The 25,587-nt window shown below is 43.2% G+C and overlaps 1 protein-coding gene across 1 annotated transcript; it reads right to left on the minus strand.

The window, feature by feature from the left end:
- Positions 1-1,991: 1,991 nt before the first annotated feature.
- Positions 1,992-24,003, minus strand: GPI (glucose-6-phosphate isomerase). The gene is made up of 18 exons (XM_071440219.1): positions 23,726-24,003; positions 19,408-19,498; positions 18,964-19,032; positions 16,109-16,228; positions 14,208-14,291; positions 13,976-14,122; positions 12,173-12,244; positions 11,102-11,146; positions 10,276-10,329; positions 9,345-9,405; positions 7,820-7,863; positions 7,443-7,595; positions 7,005-7,134; positions 6,571-6,647; positions 5,129-5,257; positions 4,650-4,725; positions 4,501-4,567; positions 1,992-3,040 (listed from the first exon to the last, which is right to left on the minus strand). Exons 1-18 carry the CDS (start codon positions 23,842-23,844, stop codon positions 2,917-2,919), a joined length of 1,662 nt encoding a protein of 553 aa, XP_071296320.1. The 5' UTR covers positions 23,845-24,003; the 3' UTR covers positions 1,992-2,916.
- Positions 24,004-25,587: the final 1,584 nt, after the last annotated feature.

Consider the following 25,587-nt stretch of genomic DNA (forward strand, 5'->3'; position numbering starts at 1 on the left):
CAAGAGCATCTAAACATAAACACCATGCCTGAAATAGGTAAAGAACAAATAAAGCAAAGCTATCTTCTTTTCTTCCATACAGGCTCATGATCTGAGCACTGGAGATCTGTAAATGCTCTTTATTCCTCCATAACAGCAAAAGGTTCAACTGAAGTTCTTGGTACTGTTTGGGAACTATATATATAAGATAAATACAATTTTATTGATCTTATCCTCCTTCAAGGTTTCAGCATAAGCTCATGATGTCTGCAGGAACTCCACATGTGGCACAGGATAGTTGGGAAATTAGAACAGTCCCAGCAGATCAGATCACTGATCTGACTTGGCCAAGAGGGATCACTCATTGATTATCCCTGCCAAATCCTCTTTAAACAGAACGACTTGAAGAGGCCTTCACAGGCATAGCTCTTTTGAGACAGTCTTTTTATATCAACTGCTATACAAACATATTCCTCTGTTAAACTCAAACCCACACAATCTATATTAAGTACATGTCCAGTGGGAATACAATATGAATTTAGCATAATTTTCTTTAAGTATTAGATTTTTCCCATGAATACAGTAATTACTTTCTCAAGAACTCCTAAACTACATTCATAGATTAATTTTTACATTGAGATGCTATTACTATTAGACAGTCAAATTAGCATTGCAAGCATAAAATATATCACCAACTAAACTTACATTGACTGAAGCATCTGCATACAGCATTTCCTCAGAGGCTTTACGAGGAGCAGGTCTTGTAGGCAATGGATGGGCTGGAGGATTAGGGATTGTGTGCCATTTTAGGGGTATGACAAGCTTCTGCTTACTTCAGGCACATCATTACCTTTCATTCTCTCTCATATATGACAACACAGTTTTTATCAGACCTCAGCCATGCTCATTACAATTATCCCAAATGTACTTGAATGTGTTGGAATTTCTCATTACCAGAGCACGATTTATGCAGAAATCACTTTTATTCTTTCAGGAATGTGGTGGCCAGATATTAAACTGAAGGATTTAAAGCAGTTCAGTGGAGCTCAGGAAACTGAGTCACAAAGTGGCTGCGTGTCAGGGCCATGTGTCAGGGCACAGGTCAGTGCAGAGTCCCTGCAAGGGAAAGGCAAAGACCCAGAGGCCACAAAAATCTCCTGTCACTGACAGCAGGTTCCTGAACCCTATGAGGGTTTTGCACCGTCTCCTCTTCAAATCGCAGCCACAGACCCTCCCTTGCACACTACTTGTAGCCTCCTCAAGCAGTGCAGGGAAAACCAGCTCTTTTTAAAGCCGCTTTACGGCTCTCATGCTGTGTTTGCCCGCAGCCCCGCGGCCCTCCGGCCCCGAGCAGCCCCTGGCGAGTGTGAACCCGGGCTGGCGGTGCGGACATCGCGGGCTCGGTCCCTCACGGAGCCCGCCCGCCTGTCCCTCATGGCGGCGGAGCCCGGGGGTGCCGGGCCCGCACGGTGCCCGCCCGCCTTTCCCTCATGGCGGAGCCGGGGGTGGCGCTGCGGGCAGCGGTTGGCTCGGTCCCGCACGGTGCCCGTCCGCTTTCGCTCATGGCGGCGGAGCCCGGGCGTGGCGGGGCGGAGAGCGGCGGGCTCGGTCCCGCACAGCGCTCCCCCGCCTTTCCCTCATGGCGGCGGAGGGGGCGGGCTGAGCGCTGAGGGCCGCGCCGGCAGGGGGCGCCCCGCGCGCGGCCATGGCGCCTCAGGGAGCGGGGCGGGTCCAGCCCGGGCGCGCAGGGATCCAGCGGGAGGGGAGGAGAGCGTTAGAGTCCCGGTGAGAACAGGCCGCTTTCCTCTAGCGGGTTCTCTCTTCATACAGAAACATTGCTCCAGCGGGCCTGAGCTCTGCAGGCAGCGGCTGAAGCACGACGGAGGCGCCAGAGCAGGCAGGCCCAGCCCGCAGCACCCAGCCCTGACAGTGAAGCTGCCCGGCAAAGATGGGCACTGAGGGCTTCCAGCCCACACTGCGCAGTCACCACTGGGGCCATGAGAACCAAAGTGTCCTTTTAATGCTTGTGTCTTACCTTTATTAAAGGTGTTACAGAACAATAGCCAGAGCATGCCAATTTGCTAGCAAGGAGGTTAACAGTAGTAGAGAACAAAAAAGAGGATAAACAACGTATTGACAACAGGTTTCTCTATTTCTTTCACTGTTGTTGTCAGACAGTGATGCTGATTAAACAGTGAGAAATTGCCCCTGGAGGATACCAAAACCATTTCTTCTCCAAGCTTTTGCTTCACAAACTCTGGAAAACTGTGTGGAAAAGTTAAGATACCACTGTCTCTTCAGGAACCTTCTTCCTTTTTGGATAGCTGTCCACATAGCTTACAGACAAAACAGGAAATCTTATACCAAACATCAGTAAACTTGCATTTTCACAGTAGCACTGGGGGGAAAAAAAAGTCTGTATCTTGCTCAAAAGGGATGAAATGTAACTGAACAACCTACAGCTGTAGGTCTGATTCTTTGAACACATTCTAGTTTCCAGCTTAGAGTAGAACCAGTCCAAAAAGACAGAAGTCGGCTCACTTGGCTTCAGAGGACCTTACACAGTGAGTGAGGCAAACGTTACTAGGGCTGCACTTCAAAAACAGAGTGAAGAAGTTTTACTCATCCACCATACCATTTATTTTCTAGTATCAGTAGGTGACCATCTTTAAGGAAGTTGAGGGACAAGAATCGAGGAATATACCAGCTGCACTTTACAGATTAACAGCCACAGAAATAGAAAGCAACTATACAATCTCAGGGTTTCACAGAACTAGTTTCATTTGTAACACTTGACGCAACAAGATTAACTGCAACAAGTGAAGAGAGCTACATCTGTAAAGTGCTATTTTTGTTAAAAGTGGCTAAAAAAAGCACATCTACAACAGATTTGGGTACTCGGTGGTGAGATTGTCGATGTCCTCTAAGTGTTTCATTTCAAGCTCTGTGTTTTTTGATGAAATTGATGAGCCCATTTGTTGAGCTATCATGAGATGTCACTGGAGCATCTGACTCCAGTTCAGGCTCAATTTTCTTGGCAAGTTGTTTTCCAAGCTCAACTCTGCATTTATAAAGGCAGGAGAAGAAAGAAAAAGCAATGTTAGTGCTAAAAACTTACAGTATTTACTATAAGCCATTGATATTAAAAATAGAAGCCAGTAAAAAGTAACTTCCCAGTGAACACTGTGATGTTTTATCTCTCAAAAATTCCTCTTGAAGTATTTAACTCAGTGCCATTCATGAAAAACTGGAGTTATCATTGTTCCTTAGCTGAGCAGACAGCTCAAATTACAGGATGTCTAAGTGAACATTTTGTTTTCAGAGTCAAGCAGAATGTTTTCACCTCGGTATTCACTTGTGTTATGCAGCCTGCCCCAGTGCAGAGTGCACTCAGCTGGCTCCTGTTCACTGTTAAACAGGACAGTGCTCAGAACACTGATTTGTGTCACCCAAACAATGCCCAGCTGAGCTACAGCCTGGAAGCACCCCCAGCACCTATCCAGGAGTTACAGCCCCACTGTCTAAGAATCTAGGATATTCCAACAGCTGCAAGAAACAAGGCTGGTTCTACAGCATCCCCACCTTGCAGTTTTGGATGCCATTCTGGAATTTCAGAATTGTGTGGCAGTAAAAGCTGTACTTACTCCTACCACACTCCTGACCTCAGAGTTTATAGCAGGCATCAGCTTGTACTAGACACAGTCTGCCATTTTCATGTTCTGCTACAGTATTTGGTTATAGAACAAGCTGTGGTAGCACAGCACCAAACAATGCATACAAAGATGAAGGCAGCTTAGTGTAAACTGATATTCTACACCTGTGGAGCAAATGTGCTCTTCAGAACAACCCCTCACAGCACAGGCAGGCTGCACCTGAAAAATCTTATTTCCCAATCCCTCTACCTAAGCCATACAGTATGTTTACAGGTCATATTACAGATGAAAGAACCTGATTAACTCCTGCCTGAATTTTTCAGTGACACAGTGACAGACTCCCCCAAGCTGCTGTTGCACACATGGAGCTCCAGCACAGCCCTCAGTCACAGATGCAGCCTGCATGAAACCAAGGGCTGCTGCATACACAGACCTCTGCCAGAAATGCTGTCTCTCCAGCACAGGAAAATTAAGAGGGAATCAATCTTTTGCTCATCAGATGCCACTCAAACTGCCTACTAATCTAGAGGTAAAATAATTCTTTTTTCCATGCTATAGGGAAAACATTTCCTTTCCTAATTCTCAGAGCATATGTTCAGCCTCCTTGACTGTTTTCCTCACTACTGCATCTTTTTTACATTCATGGTATTTTTCTAAATTCAACAGAGGTCCTTAGCCAAAATTGTTATCTACAAGTCATTATGCATTATAGCATGGTAACCTATCCCCAGAAAATCTGTTTTCATTTGTAATTATCCCATAATCATGTGCTCCAAGTATAAAACCCTTTTGATGGTCTTTTCTCTAACTCATGATAGATTCAAGAATCTGTCAAGAAGTATACAAGAAACAAACCAAGGAAACTTACCCCCACTGGTCGTAACTGTTAATGTCCCAGACAACTCCTTGAACAAATATCTTGTGTTCATACATGGCTATAAGCAGAAAGAGATTTATCAATAAACTCGATCACAAAGTCTCCATTAGAATTCACAGATGAGAAATGTATTTACTTACCAATGATGGCTCCCAGGGTGAAGGGGTTGAGTTTTGTAAACATGATGGAATTGGTTGGCCGATTTCCCTCAAAGACCTTTCAAAACAAGAGATACATTGTCACCCAGTATGTTGTAAAAAGTACATCAGAAACTTGCAGGTTTTGTCTTCGTTGGAGTCCACACTGGACTATTTGCATTAGCAGCAAATACAAAGTTCTGAAAGCTTTAAAGACCTTCAACCATAAAATTGTACAATTCCCATGTTTTTTTACAAACACAATGGAAAATATGTCCCAAGCACCATTGCTGGCCACTGTGGCCTACAAGAAGTAACCCAAGAGTCACTGGGCAGGGCTGAGATAGCCCAGATTCCCTGGAGCACCTCCAAGGCCTCAGAGCCACAGCGTGCTCCCAGCCTGCTCCCAGTGCCCTGCCAAGGTGCCATCAGTGCCACCCCATCCTGGCTGCCCTGTCCCCCCAGCACAGCCCCCCGGGCACCTTGTGGGGAAGGAGCTTTTCCAGAGCGTCCCCGCTCAGCCCGGCCGCCTGCAGCTCCTTGCGCGCCTCCTCAGGAGTCTTCCCTTTCATCAGGGCCTCTGTCTGAGCCAGGAAGTTGGCCAAAAGGATCTAGCAGGTGGAAAGAAACACCAGTTACTGTTTGCATAGCTGGAATACTGGTACCTGGTGCTTGAGCCCATACCAAGACCTAGTCTAGACTTCCCAGTCCGTTTTAGCACCGTGGCAGTACAAGATGTATCAGTTTCAACATTGGCAGTAAAAAATGTATCAGTTTTAGCTACTGCTTCTTACCTCAGAGTGCCAGGGGACTCAGTTACTATTAACACATGTGCTAAAGTCCATGCATCCAAAGACAACCAGGACAGTTCTGCAGAATCCTGCTCCTGCTGAAGCTGGCAGCCAGTGTCCCAAAGGCACCAGAGGAGCCTGGACTTCACACAGCCCTTTCACCCAGTATAGTCTATGATTTTATCTCATTCTACACCATCTCATGGAAAGCCAGGTGCAAGGATTAGTCAAAGGTAACCCAGCTAAGATGCATTTGGTCATCTGTATGCAGGAAAATCCCTACAGTTTACCATACACCAATCCCTACCAATGCAGTGCAAGGTTCCAACTTATTGCTCCCTATCTAATGTTAGACAGCAAATTTGTGGTTTTATTTTACCTGAAGACACAATAAGTCTTTTACAGCCAAATGAAACCTTTTTTCCCTCTTCTTTTGTGAATTCATACTTCTAATTTTCACCTATATTTGGTCTTACTTGACAAAAGATTACTATTACACAATACAAAGAGCACTTGTAATCCGAAATCATGACAAGAGTGAAATTTAGTGACTAAAGATTCTTTTTGTGAAGTATGCAGAAAATAGTTAACCTGAACATGTTTCCCCCTTGGAAGTTAAGAACAATCTTAGTTCATTGAAAATCCTTAGTCAGATGATAAACTAAAAACTGGACAGGTTATGAAGATCTGTGTAGAAGGCCATCAACCCAGCCATACCATTACATTCACCAAATTTTGTTCTAGAATTTAATTCTTGAAAGCTTCCTCAGAGATGGTGCCACATCAGGTCTGAGAATTTGCTTCTTCCTACTCTCCAAGAACTACATGCCTTAAAATTCTTCAAGGAATTTTAAACACTTAATTGCTCACTCAACTCTTTCCAGCTTCAGTAGGCCCACAGGAAACACCACTGAGCTCTCACTGCAATTCCTTCAAGAATAAACATACCACTGCATTACATATTACCTATAACTGGCAATTAAAATCTAGGTACTTTTAAATCTGTTGTGAATGTTGACAGAGCTTTTATGTATAGTTTCAAAGGGACAGTTAGAAATATCACATACTGCAATACCAAGTAAGCTTCAGTGCCTTGAGCCACAAGAAGTGTGGTGCCCTGACAAAGAACTCACCTTGTGATGCAAGCCATTTCTGATGGGGTGCTGGGTCTGCACTGGGATCAGGAAGTCACAGGGAATCATGCGAGTTCCTGTAAAAAAAAACAGGTAAATAACTCTGCATCAGGTAAGTCTTAGAAAACCTTCACTTCTCACCCCATTTTCAGAGTTGCTGGAAGACTCAGTCATTTGTACAAGCTTTATAGAAGAGCATTATTATTTGCAGCAGGGGGAAGTAACAATACAGCTCAGGAGTTTCAGCTTTGTTTGACCTCCTTAGTGTAGTTAAAACCTGCATCTTGTAGCCTTCACAAGCTACTAATTAAAAACCCCACAGCAATGTGATGCTAGGTTAGACAGGAGTCCAACCTCTAAACAAGTGCAAACTCAGCAGCCTCCTGCCATCATTCAGACTAATTCCAGAACAAGGTATTGACCAGTGTGCTCACCTTGGTGAATGAGCTGGTAGAAAGCATGCTGCCCATTGGTGCCAGGCTCTCCCCACACAATAGGGCCAGTGCTGTAGTCCACACGAGAGCCTTTCTTGGTAATGTATTTGCCATTAGACTCCATATCACCCTAAAGAAGGGAAGGGGAGGATCACTCAGTTTCCATATATACTTCAACTACAATAAACAGTGCTTGTTTATAGGAATTTTCTAAGCATGAGGGATACAGCTGACTCATTTATGGACGTCAAGATAACAGACATATGAGGAAAAGGTCTTTAAGTGAGGAAATAAGCTGGTATCAATCTTGGCACCAGTCTCTCGAGGCAATTGAAGGCATGCATTAAGTGACTGCACTTTTATCTCCCTCATGCACTGAGGATGCTGAACCAGGGCAGAAGGTTCCCTGCACTGGCTGCAGGCTGTGGCCAGCCCTACCTGCTGGAAGTAGGCAGCGAAGCGGTGCATGTACTGGTCATAGGGCAGCAGGGCGTGCGTCTCGCAGCCGTAGCAGTTGATGTACCACACCCCCAGCATGGCCAGCAGAACAGGCACGTTCTTCTCCAGGGGGGCAGTGTGGAAGTGATTATCCTGCACCACACAAAGCAAAGTTACACTTCTGACAAAGCAACTGCCATCCCTCCCAACTCCTCCATTGTTTATAGTGTTGTGTTGATCCAGTGCAAGCTTCCCACAAACTGTCATTTTATCATCATTGATGAGGACGTGGGCATCTGGACAATCAATGTGCTTTCCATTTCCTTACTAACAACTCTTTAAGAGGAACAAATCTGAAATGGGCATCCAACACTCACCATCCAGTGGGCTCCTGCAAGCAGGCTCTCAAAGTTGTCAAAGCCTAACAATGGAAAGAAATCAGTTTTTATTTACTATTACAACTCAAGCTTCATTTTTCCTATAGAGACAACTGAGAAACAGTTTTGATTCCTTGTATGCAGCAAGGCTCCCAACTACTAATCAAGTTTAAAGCTGCACTCAGACTTCTGATATTGCATCCCATAAGCCAGACATTCACTTATGCTTAAAGCCAGACTTCAGAGCAAGTCCAACTTCATGAAACATAATTCAAAAACCTTTGCCTAAAATCCCCAGGCAGAATGAGCAACTAGAAGGAAAACAGAGGCCTTTAATACAGAGCCTACTTTGAGGCCACATAGTTTTTAGCAAGTTTGAACACTTAATCACAGCCAGTGGGAGACACATCTGCCAAAAAAACAAGGCAAGGCTAGCACAGCAGGCATTTCTGCACTGGTGTGAGGAGAAACAGCTCTAATAAGATATTCTCAAAGAAAAAGGCTACCCCTCCCTTCCTTGTTCTTGCTAACAATTCAGCTGAGCTTCCTTTGCTTTTCAGTTAGGGTATCTAAACCTCCACTCACTTTCCCAAATGAATAGTTTCAAGGCTAATCTTTCTTGAAAAAACAGAAATCCTGATTCATACATAGCAATTGGGAGGTGAAGTGTTTGGACTCAAAGCAGCAGCTCTACCTGTGGTCAGAGGCCAGCTGTGCCAGTTGAGGGGCCTAAGAGAAAGAAGTGGAGATAGGCTGGCATGTCAGCAGTCAGCACCAAATCTGCCTGACAGCAGCAGTGAACAGTTTATTGCAGATGAAACAGTAAGTGCCTGACTTGTTTATTTTGCTCTTATAAAAGGTTTTTCTACACATGAAAACTCCTATTCATATAATTCCAAAAAACATCAAACCCAATGTTATTCTTCTAATCCCAGTCTAAGGGAATTCTAGCTTTTGCCTAGAAAAATAAATGACATTATAGTTTCAGACTTTAAACATCTGAAAGCAGTGATGAGGGAACAAATGTAATCATCAGGCCCTATAGCCTAGACAAAGTACTGGAAGCAAAAGGAATTAATAGCAGAAGGACATTGTTAACAATGCTAAACAGAGCTCATATGCAGAACCAGAAACAGGATTTTGGTGTTAGTGTGTGTATACTCACAGATACTAAATACTCTGCTTCAAGTTTAGCAGTGTCAGATGCAAGGTCAGATTTTCAACCCTTCTACAGCTTTACATAAATCAGGCACTTTTGGCTTTGTGACTAAAGCAATGCAATTTGACTATTTGTCCCCAAATATGGGGTAATTTCCAAAACTGTATTTGCAGTATTAAAATACCAACACTTCCATTACATTCCAGAGCATTTTTTAGCACCCACATCCAACCACTCAGAGTAGGCAGGTAAATGGTATTTGCCCCAAATCTGATTCACAATCCACTATTGGTAATGCACTCCATAGTTACATTCCTGAAGCAAACAGGGCAATTCTTGGCACAGGGACATCCCAGGAACACCTACCAATATGCAGGGCAATGGAGAGACCAATGGCAGACCACAGGGAGTAGCGACCACCAACCCACTGCAAACAAGAAACAGCTGAGATGGAGAAGTGCAAGGCTTTTACATTCAAACTATTAGAAAACAGCAGTGTGTGTTTAGACTGTTCCCAGCAAAATCAATGCTCCTTCTGGTGACAGTTCACTGTGTATATTTGGCATAGTCAAGAGAACCTGCAGTCTGAAGTTATCCTACTTGTCCAATTTTTATAACATCTCCTAAGTAAATAGCTTGATTCCAGTTAACTTCCAAATCCTTAATTTGTTATATATAGCTTGTATAACTGCTTTCATAAAGTCACTTCTCTAAAGGGAAAGCCTGCTTCAGCAAAATTCTGACACTTGGGAAAGGTAACATTCCAAACAACTTCTGAACAGCAGCTTATTTGTCAGGCAATTAGTCAATGAGACATACCAACCTGTTTCTAATTAAGTATAAGGACCAAGACTAAGGGCAGTATACTTAAAATATGCATCTGCTACAAAATCTCCAATCAGGCTCCCATTTCTGATGTCTGACCTTTACCAGGCCTAGGTTATATACCATAGACACCAAGAGGCAAATGTCACAGCTTATAATAACTACTTGCATAGAGCAGTAAGTCAAGACTATCTCCTGTTACTCAACAGCTGATTAGACAGCCAAGAACATGGAGGACTCCTCTTCAGACCTTTGACTGGAAAATTTTAACAGACTGGGAAAGAGTTGTCAATTTGCCTTTAGTCAGAGCTTTTCAGGTATTGAAGTGCACTGAATACAACTCCTATAATTTAGGAGCTGCTGTTTTAGAAACTGCTTTTGCAGTTTCAAGACATCTAATTGGAATCATCTTACTTGCTTCAGAAAAAGCTAACAGTTAACATCTACCACATAATATCAGACATTTACTTACATCCCAAAACTCAAACATGTTCTCTGGGTCAATTCCAAAGTCTTTAACTTTAGGCTAAAATCAACATGAAAAAACACCGTCAGTAAAACCAACAGCATAAAAAGCTTTATACCAAGCAAGCAAATACAAGTTTGATATCTATTAAATAAACAATCCTACACTACATCTATTTTAAAAAAAGCATTGCATCCATCACAAAAATTACATTTTCATTTCCAGAAATAACTATCACTACTCACTATTAAAAAATCAAGGACATACATTCATTTCCTGATGAATCTAAGTGGCCATAGAGTTAAAGCTGGACTGACACTCAGTTACATTTACCAGAAGCATAATGTCAGTCCCTGACACCCTGCCAATGACTGCAATGCTTTTCTAGTTACTGACAGTCTCTCTGCTTCATACTTTTGCATGAAGCACCACACAGTGTGCTCATCATAAGCATTTTCAAACTGCCTGCACTATTTCAGCTCTTACCTGGAGTTTGGAATAACATTTGCTTATGTAACTGCAGTCACACAACTTAGGCAATTAGAGGTAACACTCATTAATAACAAGTCATTCCAAGCACAAGAGCTCTTGATTTCAGATTTAAAACTCTAGCAGAAGAAGCACACATCTATAATCAAAGTCCAGTCTTAGTTCAGCTCAATACTCTAGAAGTGTTTCAGTTACTCTGAGTAGGTAAAAACAGGTTTCCATTCAGAAGGAATGCTAAAATTTGGTATTCAAGCATCTTAAAGGAGAGCCTTCCTTGCTAGATTTTAAGGTAAGGCTGCCTTAAAGGTACATAGGAAAAATTAACTAGATTGACTATACTTACAGCATTGGTAGACAAGGCAACAAAATGCTTGGCCACAGCTGAAGGCTTAATAAAAATAAAAAAATAGTTAGATCTACAATGTTAACTATTTTCATTTCTGGTTATAAAGCTGATCTGCTACCATTTAAACAAAATGCTGTTGACAATCATCAGTTGTTATTAATTTGAAATCATCTTATTCACATTCAGTGTGGGATTTGGGAGTATACCCAAAGAGAACCCTCTGGGATATTCCCATCAAAGCCTCCAGAGAGAGGCACAGCCTCTCCTTCAGTGTGTGCCCAGCCTGGACACCACCACCACAGCCCTGGAGCAGATGGAGCTCAATGTGCACCCACCACCCTTCCAGCCAGGGGCAAAAAACCAAGACAATTGGAATTACTGATAAATGTCAAGCTCCAGAGGCACACTTCAGTCTTTCAGAAGGTGCTGTGATAAGGATGAGTTGTCTGAACAGTAGTGTAAAGAGGAATTTCAGAGCCCAGCTTTCAAACTAAGTACAGCTACCCTGCCTGGAACAGGTCACTGCCCACCTTAATTACCTGAACAGGCACTATCTGCTTTATTCCTTTAAGAGCTCAAAATAGGAGAGAATGAGCCAAACACAAGGTTTCTATTCATAGCACAGCCATCTGCCATAGAAATGTCAGTGTATTGTTCCAACCATAGCTTCACCTCTAGTTTTTAAAGATTTGGCAATAATTTAAAGGTAGTACCACACACACTATTCTTGTTTTTTCATTACTAGTAGTTCTAGCAAATTATTGGTTAGCTCTAAGCAAACACTACATTCTATTACTTAACAGGCAAGATTTGGAGGAACAATGCATGAGAACCATTTATAATGAAAAACTAGTGGGTATCACTTCAATTGGACAAAATAGCCTGTCATTACCAAAGCCCTGAAATGATCTAAGTACAAATGCATTTAGCACTGTATCAATGATCATTTGCTAAGCTGATGTTTGAGCTGTTACTGGCTCTGCTCCAAGGCACACAGAATGATTGGGAAGAAATTGCACAACAAAAACTGCTGCATTCTGTTACTTCAGCTACACATCTCAGACTTACATCATTAGCAGCACGCAGGAACCACTCTTTGGCTGTTTCTGCATTGGTGATGGTTTCCTGTGTGGTGAAGGTCTGCACAGTGGAAAGCAAATAAGTAAAACTGTTCTTAACATGGAAACAACTTCAGGTTACTAAAGCATCACATGTCAGATAACTAGAGCAGTGATTCTAGATGTTCATAACACACAGCTGCTGCCAGATTACAGAAAAAAGCAAGCTTATGAATCCAAGTAAACACTAATATTGCTAGATTTACCCATCTAGTTTTAAGCTAGTATGTATCTGAAATTGGAATAACTATTCCCCATCTCCTGCCTTCCCATTCCCCAAACTGTTTTGCAAAACCTTGAGACTAAAGTCCTCTACTTTAATTTTTTAGTAAAAGACTAAAGTTTTACTGCTCAACTAAAAACAAACTAATTGAACATCTAAACAGGATAACCCAGCTGGACTGTCCTATTGTTCTTCAATTCCTACTTTTTCATGGAAGAGCATTCATTTCTGCCAAGACTCTTGTCATAATTTTTCTTTTGCTGATTAGAGGAAAACATTTTCCTGCTTTATGAAGTGTGCACAGAAGTTCAGTCATGCGGTTTTGCAAGTATCTACAACCATTCTGATTTATTCAGCCATCAAAATTTAGCTTTAAGGGTGAACACTAGATTCATCCTACTCTCATCCATCTCCAGAAATACTTCATTATAAAACATAAGCCTGCTATGGAAAGAAAAAAATGCCATTCATCCTCTTCCAAACATATCCAATTAGCTAACTACAGTCTGGCAAACAAACTCAAGTGTTACTCTTTCAATCTGGCAGTTTTCTAAGCCTTTGAACCGTGATCCCTGGACTCAGTGATTGCAAGTGACCATCAGTATTACTTTGTGCAGTTTCCTTATTGCTCCATAAGCTGTTGCTCAGCTGCAGCAGTGCCAAGATAAGCTCATGAGCACCGTGCAGAGCATGAGCAGCACTGCACACACATTCACTTGCTGCAGATTGCCTCCATCAGCAGAAAGGTTCTACTGTGCTTGACAAACGAAGGCAACCCAAGTTACATAACCATGAAGTTTGTCTCCACCTCCTTCCTCTGCTCAGACAGAAGCATTCCTCAGAGGGAGAGGGCTGCTGGCAATTATTGCTTACAGAGTCACTTCTTAGCAAGGCAAGACTTAAACACAGCTATTCAGTCTGCAGTCAGAAATAAGCTGCTGCTACTTCAGAAGATGACACCTATCTTTACCTCTAAGTAAAGCAGCTTAGCATTTATAGTGCTCAAGGAACTCAGCATTTAAGTTATTTAGGTGAAGGTATTGTGACTACCCTATAAAATGGAGATTCTTCAAGTACATGCAATTCATTAATGCAAAAAACCAGCATTTAACAAGTACACTGTACATAAAATAAAGGATCAAAAGTCCTTTAGGAATGAAATAATATCCAGAACTTCAAAGAAATAACTACATTGGATCCTACATTCCACCTACAGAGAAATGCAGGAAAATAAACTTTTGTGAATAAAGCTAAAACTTGCACTGACTGAGAAATAAACCCCAGACAACATGAAATTGTTCCTGTATCTTATTTAGGTTAAGTAATTCTCAGCATTTGACTTACAGATCCCCAAGTATTTCAGCAGCCAACACAACCTTGTACTGCAAGTTCAGAAAGAATCACAACAGGCCTGTTTAGAAAGAATCCACACTGGAAGCCCCTGGTGTGGATATTCCTGTGGACAGCCCTCCCTCCTGACTGAACCCTTTACAGCAGGGCAGGCCAAGGCAGAGCTTGTGTCAGACATACCTTTGATGCAATGATGAAGAGAGTAGTGTCAGGTTTGAGTTCAGCCAGGGTTTTGGCTATATGAGTACCATCAATGTTGGATACAAACCAGACACGAGGGCCTCCCTTGGAATATGGTTTCAGGGCTTCAGTTACCATCAGAGGGCCCTGCATAGAAGCCACAATTAGATTTTATCCTCACTGGAAGCATGCACACAGAGATGGGCAGGGTGTATAGAAGTCAGGAGCTTACCAAGTCAGAGCCACCAATGCCAATATTGACCACATCAGTGATTGTCTTGCCAGTGTAGCCTTTCCATTCACCACCGCGGACCCTCTGGGGCAAAAAAATTAACAAGAGACACAATGACCATTTCATACTTGCACTAAAGCTACTGATGCTAACCCAGGACCAGCAAACAGGCTTTGCTTTCAGGTATTGTTGTAGAAAGTTGCCAAATACAGCTTTCAAACCTCTAGACCTTAAGGCCTACACTCAGAGCCACCTTCTTAGCCAGATATTGTGCTATGCCTAAGATAGAAGCAAAAACACACTGAAATATCAAACACTCAATGCAGTTAAAACTCTCCCTCTACTGTGTGAACTGCTGTAGCATTTATAGTGTTTGCTAAGGCAAGAGACATCTATCCAAAAATGATAAAATCTTGGGCAATAAACTATGTGCAACAAATATTTCAACCTGAAGCTGTTCTTCAAGTGTCTTTAATTAGAAAGAGCTTCACTAACTAAACTGGAAGACAGTATGAATAAAGCCACAGAGATAAGAGATTTATTGGCAAACCATTCTAAAAGCTTCTCTTGCAAGTATGCTTTGCATTAGGATTTATTTCTGGGCTGCACCTTAACAGCACATGGTCTAAGTTCCTGCTCTATTCCTGTTCTTTAAGCATCACTGAAACAAAACAAAATTCCAAACATTAACAGAAACTCTACATTGAATTTTGTCCATCATCTACCACCTCTGCATTCAATCTGTTCCAATCACAAAAGCAATCTTCCTGGTAGCATGAATACTTCTAAGTACATTCCCCAGTTCTAAAGCAATTTTTCTACATGGTGTTTAGTTATGCTGATTTTTGCTCTCCTTTGCTACAAATGTTTAAACTTTCCATTTTTCCAAACAGAAAATCCATTTTACTAACAGCATTCCTGTACCCCATAGATGATGCTGCCATAGTCTTAAAATCCCATCTTCTAAGTCAACTGAAACCAGCATCTTTGTTAATATTTTTAAAGAAACTGCTTAACATGATTTTTATTTTGCAGAGAAGATACATCCACATGAAAGTGATATTCACATGTTCTGATAGTTGAAACCATAGAGCAAACAAGAGGATGCACCAGTGAAAACTCTTGTTTTGCACTACCAAAACCTAAATCAGCTAGAAATTCTACAGTGCCAGACACCACAGAATTTCCATGGCCATTCAAGTCTCACAGCATATGAAGAAAGTACCAAATCCACATCAACTGGTGTCAGTTATTGTGGCTTTGGCATTTATCATTAAGAATAGAACAGAATGCAAGCTCATTCTGCATAGAAGTATGAATTTGCAGTGAAACAGGGCATTACCACCTGGCTAAGACTCACAACAGCAACCAAGCAGGTCCAGGTCCTCACAGCCTTGTTTAAAATGCACTAAAACTACCCAGGTGGGTATTCTGCAAACAGAATAGAATTAAAGTAATTTGACCTAAACCCAGAAGATCCTTAAGAAACTATTTAAGTAGAGCATAATCAAATTGCAATTGAGCTGGGAACTCCTACCTCCCTCCTGATTTTACACAAATGTAAAGAGGCAGTTTCTACCTGGTGCAGCCAATTAGTTCAAAAATTAGCAAGAAATAAAGTAATATTTGAATGGCACTTAATGATTTACAAGACTTCCAAAGTACACACGAGATTACTGCTGAAGGAACAAAATCTAGAGAACCCATTAAAGAAAAACCCAACTAGAAACAGGGAGAGAAAAGTGGATCAATAAAATCAGCTCCAACTCCATGCTTGAACCAGAACTATTGGAAACCTCAAAAAAGGACCCAATTCACATGAACCAGTCTACAATCCACATGTAAGAACCTGTCTGGGTATAAAAGAAACACATAAAAAATAAGCTGTGGTGGTACTATACCTGACAGAAGTGCTTCATTTTGTCCAACACTTTGTTGACTTCTGGAACAACATCTTTCCCATCCACAAGGATCGGCACATTGGAGCGGTTTCTCAGAGCAATGTGAAGAACAGCTCGGTTCTGAAACAAGGGGAGAAAACTGAGATGAGGCTCTCTCCAAGTTACACCCCAGGGCCTCAGCTGCCTCATCCAGAGGGCAGTATAGTCATCAAGATTTGAAAACCCTTTAGATTAACTGGGATTAGGAGAGCAGTGTTTCCAGTGTGTGTGCATACACACATCAGTGGCCACCTCAATCCCCCTCTCACTCCACCGACCCAGTGGAAGGGGCTTACAACAGCACAGTATGCAAAGGAAGAGTTCACTTGGGAGAAAAGGCTCAAAAGCCCTTTAAAAGTTCAGAATCCAGCAATATTCATGACCCAGTGATCTTTATTTTGGCATGCTTTAGGTATTCAAGAATGAAATTGTTTCTTATTGATGACAACACTAAAAAAATCAATTACAACAAGCAGCTGAAGTTATTTTCTCAGGCATCTTCTCAATTATCCTGAGTACTCCATTTAATATAGAAGAGACATAATTTAAGCATTTGACAACAAAGAATACAATAGCCACATCCCTCTATCCACTGCCCACAATTAAATGCTGCCTGAACACTTGCACACCAAATATATTTAGTAGTTGTGCTATAAGAAGAAAAATCTCCTAGCATGCAGGATTTATGTTACTTCTCCACAGCTGCACGTAAGTCAAAGCACCAAAATCTGCCCTGTGGTTTTAAGAGCTTAACAGTTTTAATCCAGAATGAAGGAATTAGTCAATACTAATGAACAAATTAAAATATTAGTCTGCTCTACCTCATTGTTCCACAATGAGAGGCACTGTGAGACAAAGACAACACAGACAATATGAACTGCCAAGTTATGATTTAAATACCAAATGCTAATTCAAAAATCATTGAGCTTGTGGTTACTGACTTGGAATACAAAAACCCTCTTTCACTTGCTAATTCAAGTATACCCACTCAGATTTGGGGTGAACAGAGAAATTTTTTTGCAGCATTCAGCCATGGAATGGTATTTGGTAAGTACTGCTCACTATCAGGCTGAAGGATGCTTTGTCTGATCAAGAGGAGGCATAACTTGACCTGATCTCTATTAAGCAGAAGCATTCCCCAAACACCATGCAGGCTATAAAGCCTGTCCCCATGATGAGTGCTCAGATGAGTTATCCTGTAATGCTCTTTGCACCATATCAAGCTCCAAGTTTTAACTCGTCTGGGACCAACACCTGGCAGTGACACACATGGGTGCACGATGAAGAACTTCCACATAAGCACACACCATGCAGCCAATGCCTGCAGCACCAAAACACAGACAAGTCTAAAATACTTGAGACAAAAATCCAAAGAATGTTCTAAAGCAGATCAAGAGTAGTGGACGAGTCAGTTCTTGCCATCAAGAAGCTCCCTCATGTCCAACTGCTTTAGGTTTATTCATGCTGTTTGACAGCATCCTGCTTAACACCTGACAGTTTCACATTGTCCACATGCTCCTATTCCAGAGCCAAACCCACCCTGGTTTGATATTCTATACAAACAAAAATTAGGTAAACCCCATCTAAGTCAACTTCTGAACTGGAAGGAAGTACCTGAGGAACAGCCTGATAAAGGTGTTCCTAGACTTACAGGATACATGAAGTGGTGTCAAGACAGCAGGAAAAGAGGGAGCTAGCAGCAGAAACACATCAGAGATTGATATTGTGTTCAGGTGCTTTCTGTGCAAATTGTACCCTTCTGACATTTCAGCTGCTACACCTGCTCTCAGTACACAATGAAGAACAACTCCATAATACAGTCAGAGATAGGCTAACCCTGTAATAATTTGTGTTCCACGAGGCTAGTGAAAGGCAGTATGAGACAAAACCTCCAGACAGATTTAAGACTCCTCACCCTCTTTCTGTGCTTTCTTTTCTCAGTAGCTACATCTGTGAAATGAAGGCATTAATACAGAAGGAACAGGAACCACTCCTCCAGTGAAACTGTATTTCTTTCTGTCTGTGCCTTTTCACAAACATGAATCATTCACAAACAATACAATGTCCAACTGCTGAGTTACTTTAAACAAACAGCTTGTGCAATAGCTAAACCAGTCAATAGCCAACTCCAAGGAAATACTGGTTTCTCTGAATTTGCCTCAAACATACTAAGTAGACTTCATTTTTAATGCAGACTAATTAAACCAACTGTACTGTGGAGTTCCCAGTTTCCATCCTATTTTTAACATCAGAAAAAGTACAGTTGATTTTCTATATGTTTTAGTAAAGATTTAACCATAACTAGAGCCTTCAGATCTACAAAAGGAGGAAGGTACTCATCCTCTTACTGAAATACATGGCTAATTTCCTAAGATTGTTTATAGTCTCAACTGTTAATTGTACTGAAAAACAAGCAGCATCACAGTCCAAAAGAGAAGGTCTTACACAATCCTCCCTTCACACCCTTTAGGCAGTTTATTAAGCTTTATGAACACTAACACTAGGCAAAAAGCACGTAATGCAATACTCTGCTCCATGTCCTTTGCATGGTCTAACTCATCTTCCTCTCCACAAAACAGGGAAGAGAAAAAAAATACCACCAAAATCTCTAAAATAAGATGTACTGAAGGAAGGAGGTATTTTTAGTAAGAGCTGTAAAATTTTCTCTTGAAGTAGTGCAGCAAACATTACAATCACTCAGGATTTCAATGAAGTATTTAAAGTTAAATTTTTTCAGACTTTGCTTACACAGATGCATAAACATCCATAATAAGCACAAGTAAAGTGGAAAGAACCATGGACAGAAATAGCCTTACCTCAGTGAAGTTGATCTTCTCTCCACTAAACATGCGCTCTCTGGCACTTTCCACACCCCTTGACTTTGCCTGAGAAAGGTAAATATAGACTCCTCTTAAAATAGTGGAAGTCAACACATATTACAAAGGTCCAGCTACATTAAAGAGTATGAACATTTAACACAAGACAGGGAAACAAATTATGATGGATTAAAAGACTCACTAGATTCTAGGTAAAAAAAAATATTATTTTCCTTTTTCAAAGCACATTTTTATGCAAATATGCATTGAAAAATGGCTTTGTAACTCAAGGCTAGATGACAATGCAAGAATTTGAATCCTGCCAAGACTTGTAAACAGATGCCTTTTAACTTATATGTTAGCTAATGTTTATAAACAGTGCTAGAATAGTGAGTTACAGGTAAAAGTTATTTTGTTTATTAATGCAAGATTTTAAATAGTTACCAGTTCAATCAGCATTTTCATCACTTCTTCTGTAACAAGGTTCTTGGAGTAATCCAGCAAGATGTCCCCATGGTCAGTGTTCAGGGTCAAGCTGTCAAAAATCAACAGGTTGTTAAATTGCACATTCCTGAGGGGTGACTGTTCTAAGGATGGCAATGGTAACTCTGCTATAGATTACAAAAATAATGGGAATCCTAATTAGACTAAGTTAGTAAAGAAGAGTGACCAATTTGCCCAAAAAGTTTCATAAAATGACTTCTGTTTTTTTGAAAATCATATTTTTCCACAATCTGAATTACAGTGTCCACTTTCTGCTTGTGAAAACCCAAACACAATTAAGTATATTTGATGCATAGTTGGACAATCACATTGTTTCCACTAGCATTTTCTAGCAATAATCAGCTTTTTCCTAATGTATTATCAGTAAAGAGCTTTTCACATTCTTCTGCTGCTGGAAAATTAAACTGTCATCCTACAGGTCCTGTCATTCTTTCACACAGAGTCTTGAACAAGTCTAATTTAAAATCTATACATCCTGAACAGAAACATTGCCAACTACTATGCAGAATTAAATCTCATTTGTGCATGGTTTAGTCTCACTATCCTCATTGATTCAGTGGAGGTCCCCAAACTATTTAACAAATTATCTGCAAGCTACAGTCCAACCCATCAGAATACAGGCACTTGTAGGTTCACATCTGAGAGGAAACAGCAATGGTAGCCCAGCAGAAACCAAGTGAGCCCATTTGTATTTACTATCCTTGTATCTATATGATACAAGGTTCTGTAGCTCCTCTAATCCTTTACAATATTGTTTTGCCAATTTCTTCTTTGCAATAATTTCCAACCAAATCTATAAATTACTCTAACTGAAGAGCTGAATTCTGTAAGTCAGCCTTTGATAAAAGCACATCTCACTTTCCCTGTTGCTCCACACACACCCCACAGGAAATTGCAGCCATCTAAATTCTGTGTTTCTGCTCTGTTCATTGTGTCCCCTGCTGCTTCTTTCTCAATACCTGAGCACAGAAACATGCTCTGTTATTTTAGCCACCACATATGCCTGATATATATTCACAGGGACACACCACAGCATAATACACTCATAATACATACACTCATAATAATAAGAGTAAAAATTGCTCTTCATACATAACATGACAGGCAAGACTCTTCAAAGGAAGAATGGAGCTGAACTCACAATAACAGTAATAACCAGCAAGGTCTTATCATTTCAGTGGTTTCACTTACTGTTAACTTCACTAAATGTTCATTAACAGTAACATCCTTCTTATGGTCTTAAAGTATAAGCATGAATAAGGAAAGGAAGGTGTCTTCAAGCACAGTCTCAGAACTGTGTTTCTTTAATAAGTGAGAACACAGACAAGCAAGGAAAAGCAGTACCAGTGCTGCTAACCCCCCTTCTCCTCAGCAGGCTGCCAACAGCAATCCTGAAACCCTGACCCCCAGCACCAGGAGCCCTGAAATATGGCTACCTAGGGGAAGGACTGGTTTGCCTCACCTGCCACAACTGTTACTCAGATACAGCATGGAAAAAAAAAACAAGCCTTTGATATTTGATGCAATTTATTTAAAGACATCTCAGACTTGAAGACATTTCACTAATGATACGGCAAGACCATCAGCATACTAACAGGTCTTCAGTTTCACTTCATTTCAGAGAAGCAGAACGCTTGGAGATCTCCTTCTACATTAAACAGCAGCTGATAGCCCCTCCAAGTGTTCTACTCCACAAAGAAAAGGATTTCATGTTTACTTGAGATGTCTTCCACCTACAATTCATTACTTTACATATATGAACGAAAATCAATCTCACTAGACCAGAAGACAAAATCTCTCATGAAATTATGGCTGGATTCAAGCCACTGCTCATTTGAAGAAACTGCAGAAATGTGCTGCCCAAGACTTTTCAGGCAAAGCCAAATCAAGTAATGGCCACCAGATTTAAGTTGCCACACACAAGGTGGAGCACAGAGTGTACAGTGCAATGCTGTGGATCCATCCACCCTCTGTTCAAACAGAAGCCCCAGGCCCTGCAGCCGAGCTGTGCTCTCCCAGGCACCCACTGCAATGCAGCAGCTGGTGGTGGTGCTGCTCAGGGGGGACAAGAGCCTTGTCACGTAGGCCACAGCCACCTCCAAGTGATGCTGCCCTCAACCTGCAGCATCTCAGTGATTGCATCTCCCACCACATTCTCCAGTTGCACTTACTTTCCATTTACTCTTATCCTTGACAATGGACAAGCCAAGCAGCAGGAGTGTCATTCTAACACTGTGTCAGCACCCAGACATCCCTTACCTGCTGAGTATTGTGATGGCTGCATTATATCTCTTCTAACCCTCTCAAAACCAGCAGCCTTCAGTGAACAACCCACATTGATAAGAACTCCTGTTCCTATCAGGCCTTACCTTACCACCTTGGGTGGCAAAGAAGGCAAAGATCTCTTACAGGTGTGGCTACACTCCTTATCAGGCAAACAGGACATACAAATGCTGAACTAGGAAAAAAAAGGAAGAAAGGATTTTTTGTATACATATTTGAGAGGATGCAGTCAGTGAGTGTAATGTTATTCCAATAATATTGAATAGATACTTGTACCCAGATTAAAATACTCAGATTAAAAACTATTCACACCAGTTCTGAAATTCCTCCAGAATCAGTATCAGGAAGCACTTTCACCTGGGTAGGTTTCTCTTTTCCTTCTAAAGGAAGGAAGTCAATGATTTTACAACAAAATCTTCCAGAACTAAAAGATATTCATAAACCTTAATTTCACATGAGGGAAGTTGCAAATGACACAGGAGCACGTGGCCAAACCTCCAGACTATAGTTTTCCACAGATATTAACTACCATCCTCCTGCTGATCTGGCTCAGAGCAGCCCACACTGGCAAGAGTACCAGTGAAGCTATCAGCTCAGCAATTGTGCTTTGCTATGAGGAAGTTCTCCTGGACTAGAATGAGATGGCTTTGCAGGAAACAGGACTGAAATAATTAAAAGAATGGATTAAGATAGATGAAGCAATCTTAAGATACTGCAACTGTTTACTTATGGGCAGCACAAAAGGACATGAATTAGAGGAGGTATTTGAAATAAAAAACCTCAGTAAAGACCATTTCACCAAAAAATACTGGAGATAAGGAAAACTTGCAATGGGAACTAAGTCTATTAGTGAGGATCCAGCAGATTTAATAAGACATTACTGATCAATTTCTTAAAAAAATAAAAAAAAGTCCTGTTAAAAGGGCCAGGTGAAGCCAGTACTCGAAAAATTCAGCATAGTTTTCCCATCAATTCAAATAATATTTTATCTCATATATATATATATATGCAGGACTTCATATACAATCTTTACTTACAATGTAAGAATTTTCAAATGAGCTCAAAAGGGGGAAAAAAAATCCCTTTACGCAGGACAGGAATGAAAAGCTTGATGCACGCAACAAGTCTTATCACAACACTCTAGAATGGAAGGTCGGTTTATCTCTATCACTCAGGCTCATCTTAAAACCCAAATCTGGGATGAATCTCATATTAGACTTCTCCGACTGCTGCTATAGTACAACAACGTAACCACACACGCGCCGTCTCAGCAGGGCCTCCAGCAAACAGAAAATACGTGTTCTACTTTACAAGATGAAGGCGCTGAGCGTTATCACGATGCCTCCACTTGTTACTTCCTCCCCTACGCGCTGCAAGGCATTTTCTGTAGCAGCGATGGCGTGAGGCGAGGGAGGGCTAAACCCCCTCACGGCTCCGCTGCCGCCACAGGGCAGGCTCGTACGGGCGCAGGGGGCTCCGGGGGATGCGCGGCCCCTCGCGATTTTATCGCGGAGCTTATCGTGACTAAGCACGGCGTGCGAGAGGCTGCGAGTGCCGCCCCACAGTGCGGCTGTGCGAGCGCAGCGGGCGCTGTGCTGCCCGGCACGTACCCTGCTGCAAGGATGAGTCAAGGGCAGGCGGCGCGGCCGCCCCCCGGGCGCTGCGAGCGGCTCCCCCGCCCCCGGCCCGGCCCCCCCCGGCGCGTGTGCCCGGGCCGCCATCGGCCTCGCACGGCCCGGCATGGCCCCGCCGTGGCGGACACGGCACCGCGGGCCGTGCGCCATCCGCTCCCCGCCGGGACTGCGCGGGGGGAGCGAGCGGAGCGGGGCCACGCCAGCCCTGCCCGCCAGGCCCGGCCGCGCCGCACCCTCCGGGGCCGCGGCTCCCCGGGCCTCGTACGCGGCACCGCCCGGGCGCGGCAGCCCCAGGGCCCGCGGCCGCTGCCCCGCTCAGCCGTGGGGCCGCCCGGCCTCACCTGAACTTCTGGAAGCGATCCTTGTCGGCCTCGAAGAGCTGCCGCAGGACGAGCTTGGAGGAGTTGGCCTTATGCCACTCCACCAGCTTCTTGAAATGGGGGTCGCCAGACAGCGCCATGTCCGCAGGATGAGCAGTCGAGGCGGGATGAACCGGGCACGGCAGCAGAGCTCTTGCCGCCGCTTTCGCTTTTATAGCGGCGACGCGGCCTCCTGCGGCCGCCCCGCCCCGGCCGGGCCCGGCACGGCCCCGTCCCCGCCCTTCGCCGTGGGATTCCCTCCGTGCCGCGCCAGACGGGGAGGAGCGGCCGCGGGTCCCGGCGCGGGGGTGGCGGCGGGGACTGGAGCTGGAGCTGGAGCTGGAGCTGGAGCTGGAGCTGGAGCTGGAGCTGAGGCTGAGGCTGAGGCTGAGGCTGAGACCGAGACCGAGACCGGGGCCGGGGCCGGGGCCGGGAGCCCCGGGGAACACGCAGCGCTCCCGGTTGTACCTCCCGTGTGAGGGAATCGCGGTGTCCCCACCACGGCTCAGCGCCTCCCGGGGCCAGTGTCCGCCCGCGGCTGTGCGGGTGCACGGTGAAAACGCCGTCCCTGGTCGGGCTGGTTTTACCCCGGGCCGGGCCACGGCCCGTCCTGCGACAACGCTCGAAGGCGGCCTCAGCACCAGCTGGGACAGGGCTGGTGACAGCGGGCACAGGGCTGCGTGACACCCGCACCGCCGCAGCCGCGCACGCCGGGGCACCGGGTGCTGCCCTGGGTGCCGGACCCCTGCCCGTGTCTCCGGATCCCAGACCCCTGCCCGTGTCCCCAGATCTCAAACCCCTGCCCGTGTCCTTGTTGCCCTCACCCCTGCCTGCCACCCCGTCCATCACACCTGGCTAAGCTCTGGGCAGGCCGGGGCAGGCAGAGCAGCAGCTGTGCCATCCTTGGAGGCAAAAGCTGTTCTGGGCATAAAGCAGGATGTTGTTTAAACTTGGGTGTGTAAAGGAGTTTGTCAAATTCCAGAGATTGCATTCTGCAGCTTAGGGGAGCAAATCCCAGTGAAATCATGTTTTAAGCACCTAAGCTCTTTTATGGATCTGGGCCCAAATCAGAGTCACAGAGCGTGAACTTGACTCAGAGCACTAAAATCACAGCCCAAGTCTTAAGCTGCAGAATCAGCATCTTGTCCTTGTTGCAAAACAAAAAGCATTCATAATTGATCCTTAGCAAAAGTCCTTCCATACCTCGCTCTTGCTTGTTTCTAAGGTTTGCTTTTTCAGACTTAAAATAACTGTTTAATAGACCAAAACATTTTTTCTTCAGCAAAATAAATCTTAATCACTTGATATATTCTCAGGGGTTTTTTACATCTTTGGAGGCCACTCTCAGCCTTGCCAGTCATAGGTTTGGACAACTTCACCAAGCCAGAGCTGCTTCTTTCATGCACCCAAATCTGCCTGGCCGTCTTTCACTGCATGTGGTTCCCTGTACACCTTCAAGTACAGCAGGAAAATTAAATGGCAAAAATTAAACTTTGGAGTTGATGCCACAGAGGAGAACACAAGGGCCCAGTAAGTCTTTAAAAAGACATATCATGCACACTGCCATGTCACCTTTACATATTTTCCTTCCTGTCCAAGACCTTTAGGATACAACCCTGAATAATCACAGACTCCTTTTAAGTCAGAAACTGTAATCCAGGTGTAACCTGTGATATAAAGTTCTTTGGCTTAACAAATATCTTCTATTAGTCACAGGGAGAGAGCAAATACCCTTTTTAAAAATGTTAATCGTACTGACAGCATTTGATATTCAGCCATGAAACTTCTGACTCACCTGTCAGATTTCTCTCAAATCAGAGGAAGCAGTATTCATTAAATTGTTC

The sequence above is a fragment of the Agelaius tricolor genome, unplaced genomic scaffold (genome assembly GCF_023055355.1).
Source record: "Agelaius tricolor isolate 1412-34295 unplaced genomic scaffold, bAgeTri1.0.p SCAF_15, whole genome shotgun sequence".
Lineage (NCBI taxonomy): Eukaryota > Metazoa > Chordata > Aves > Passeriformes > Icteridae > Agelaius > Agelaius tricolor.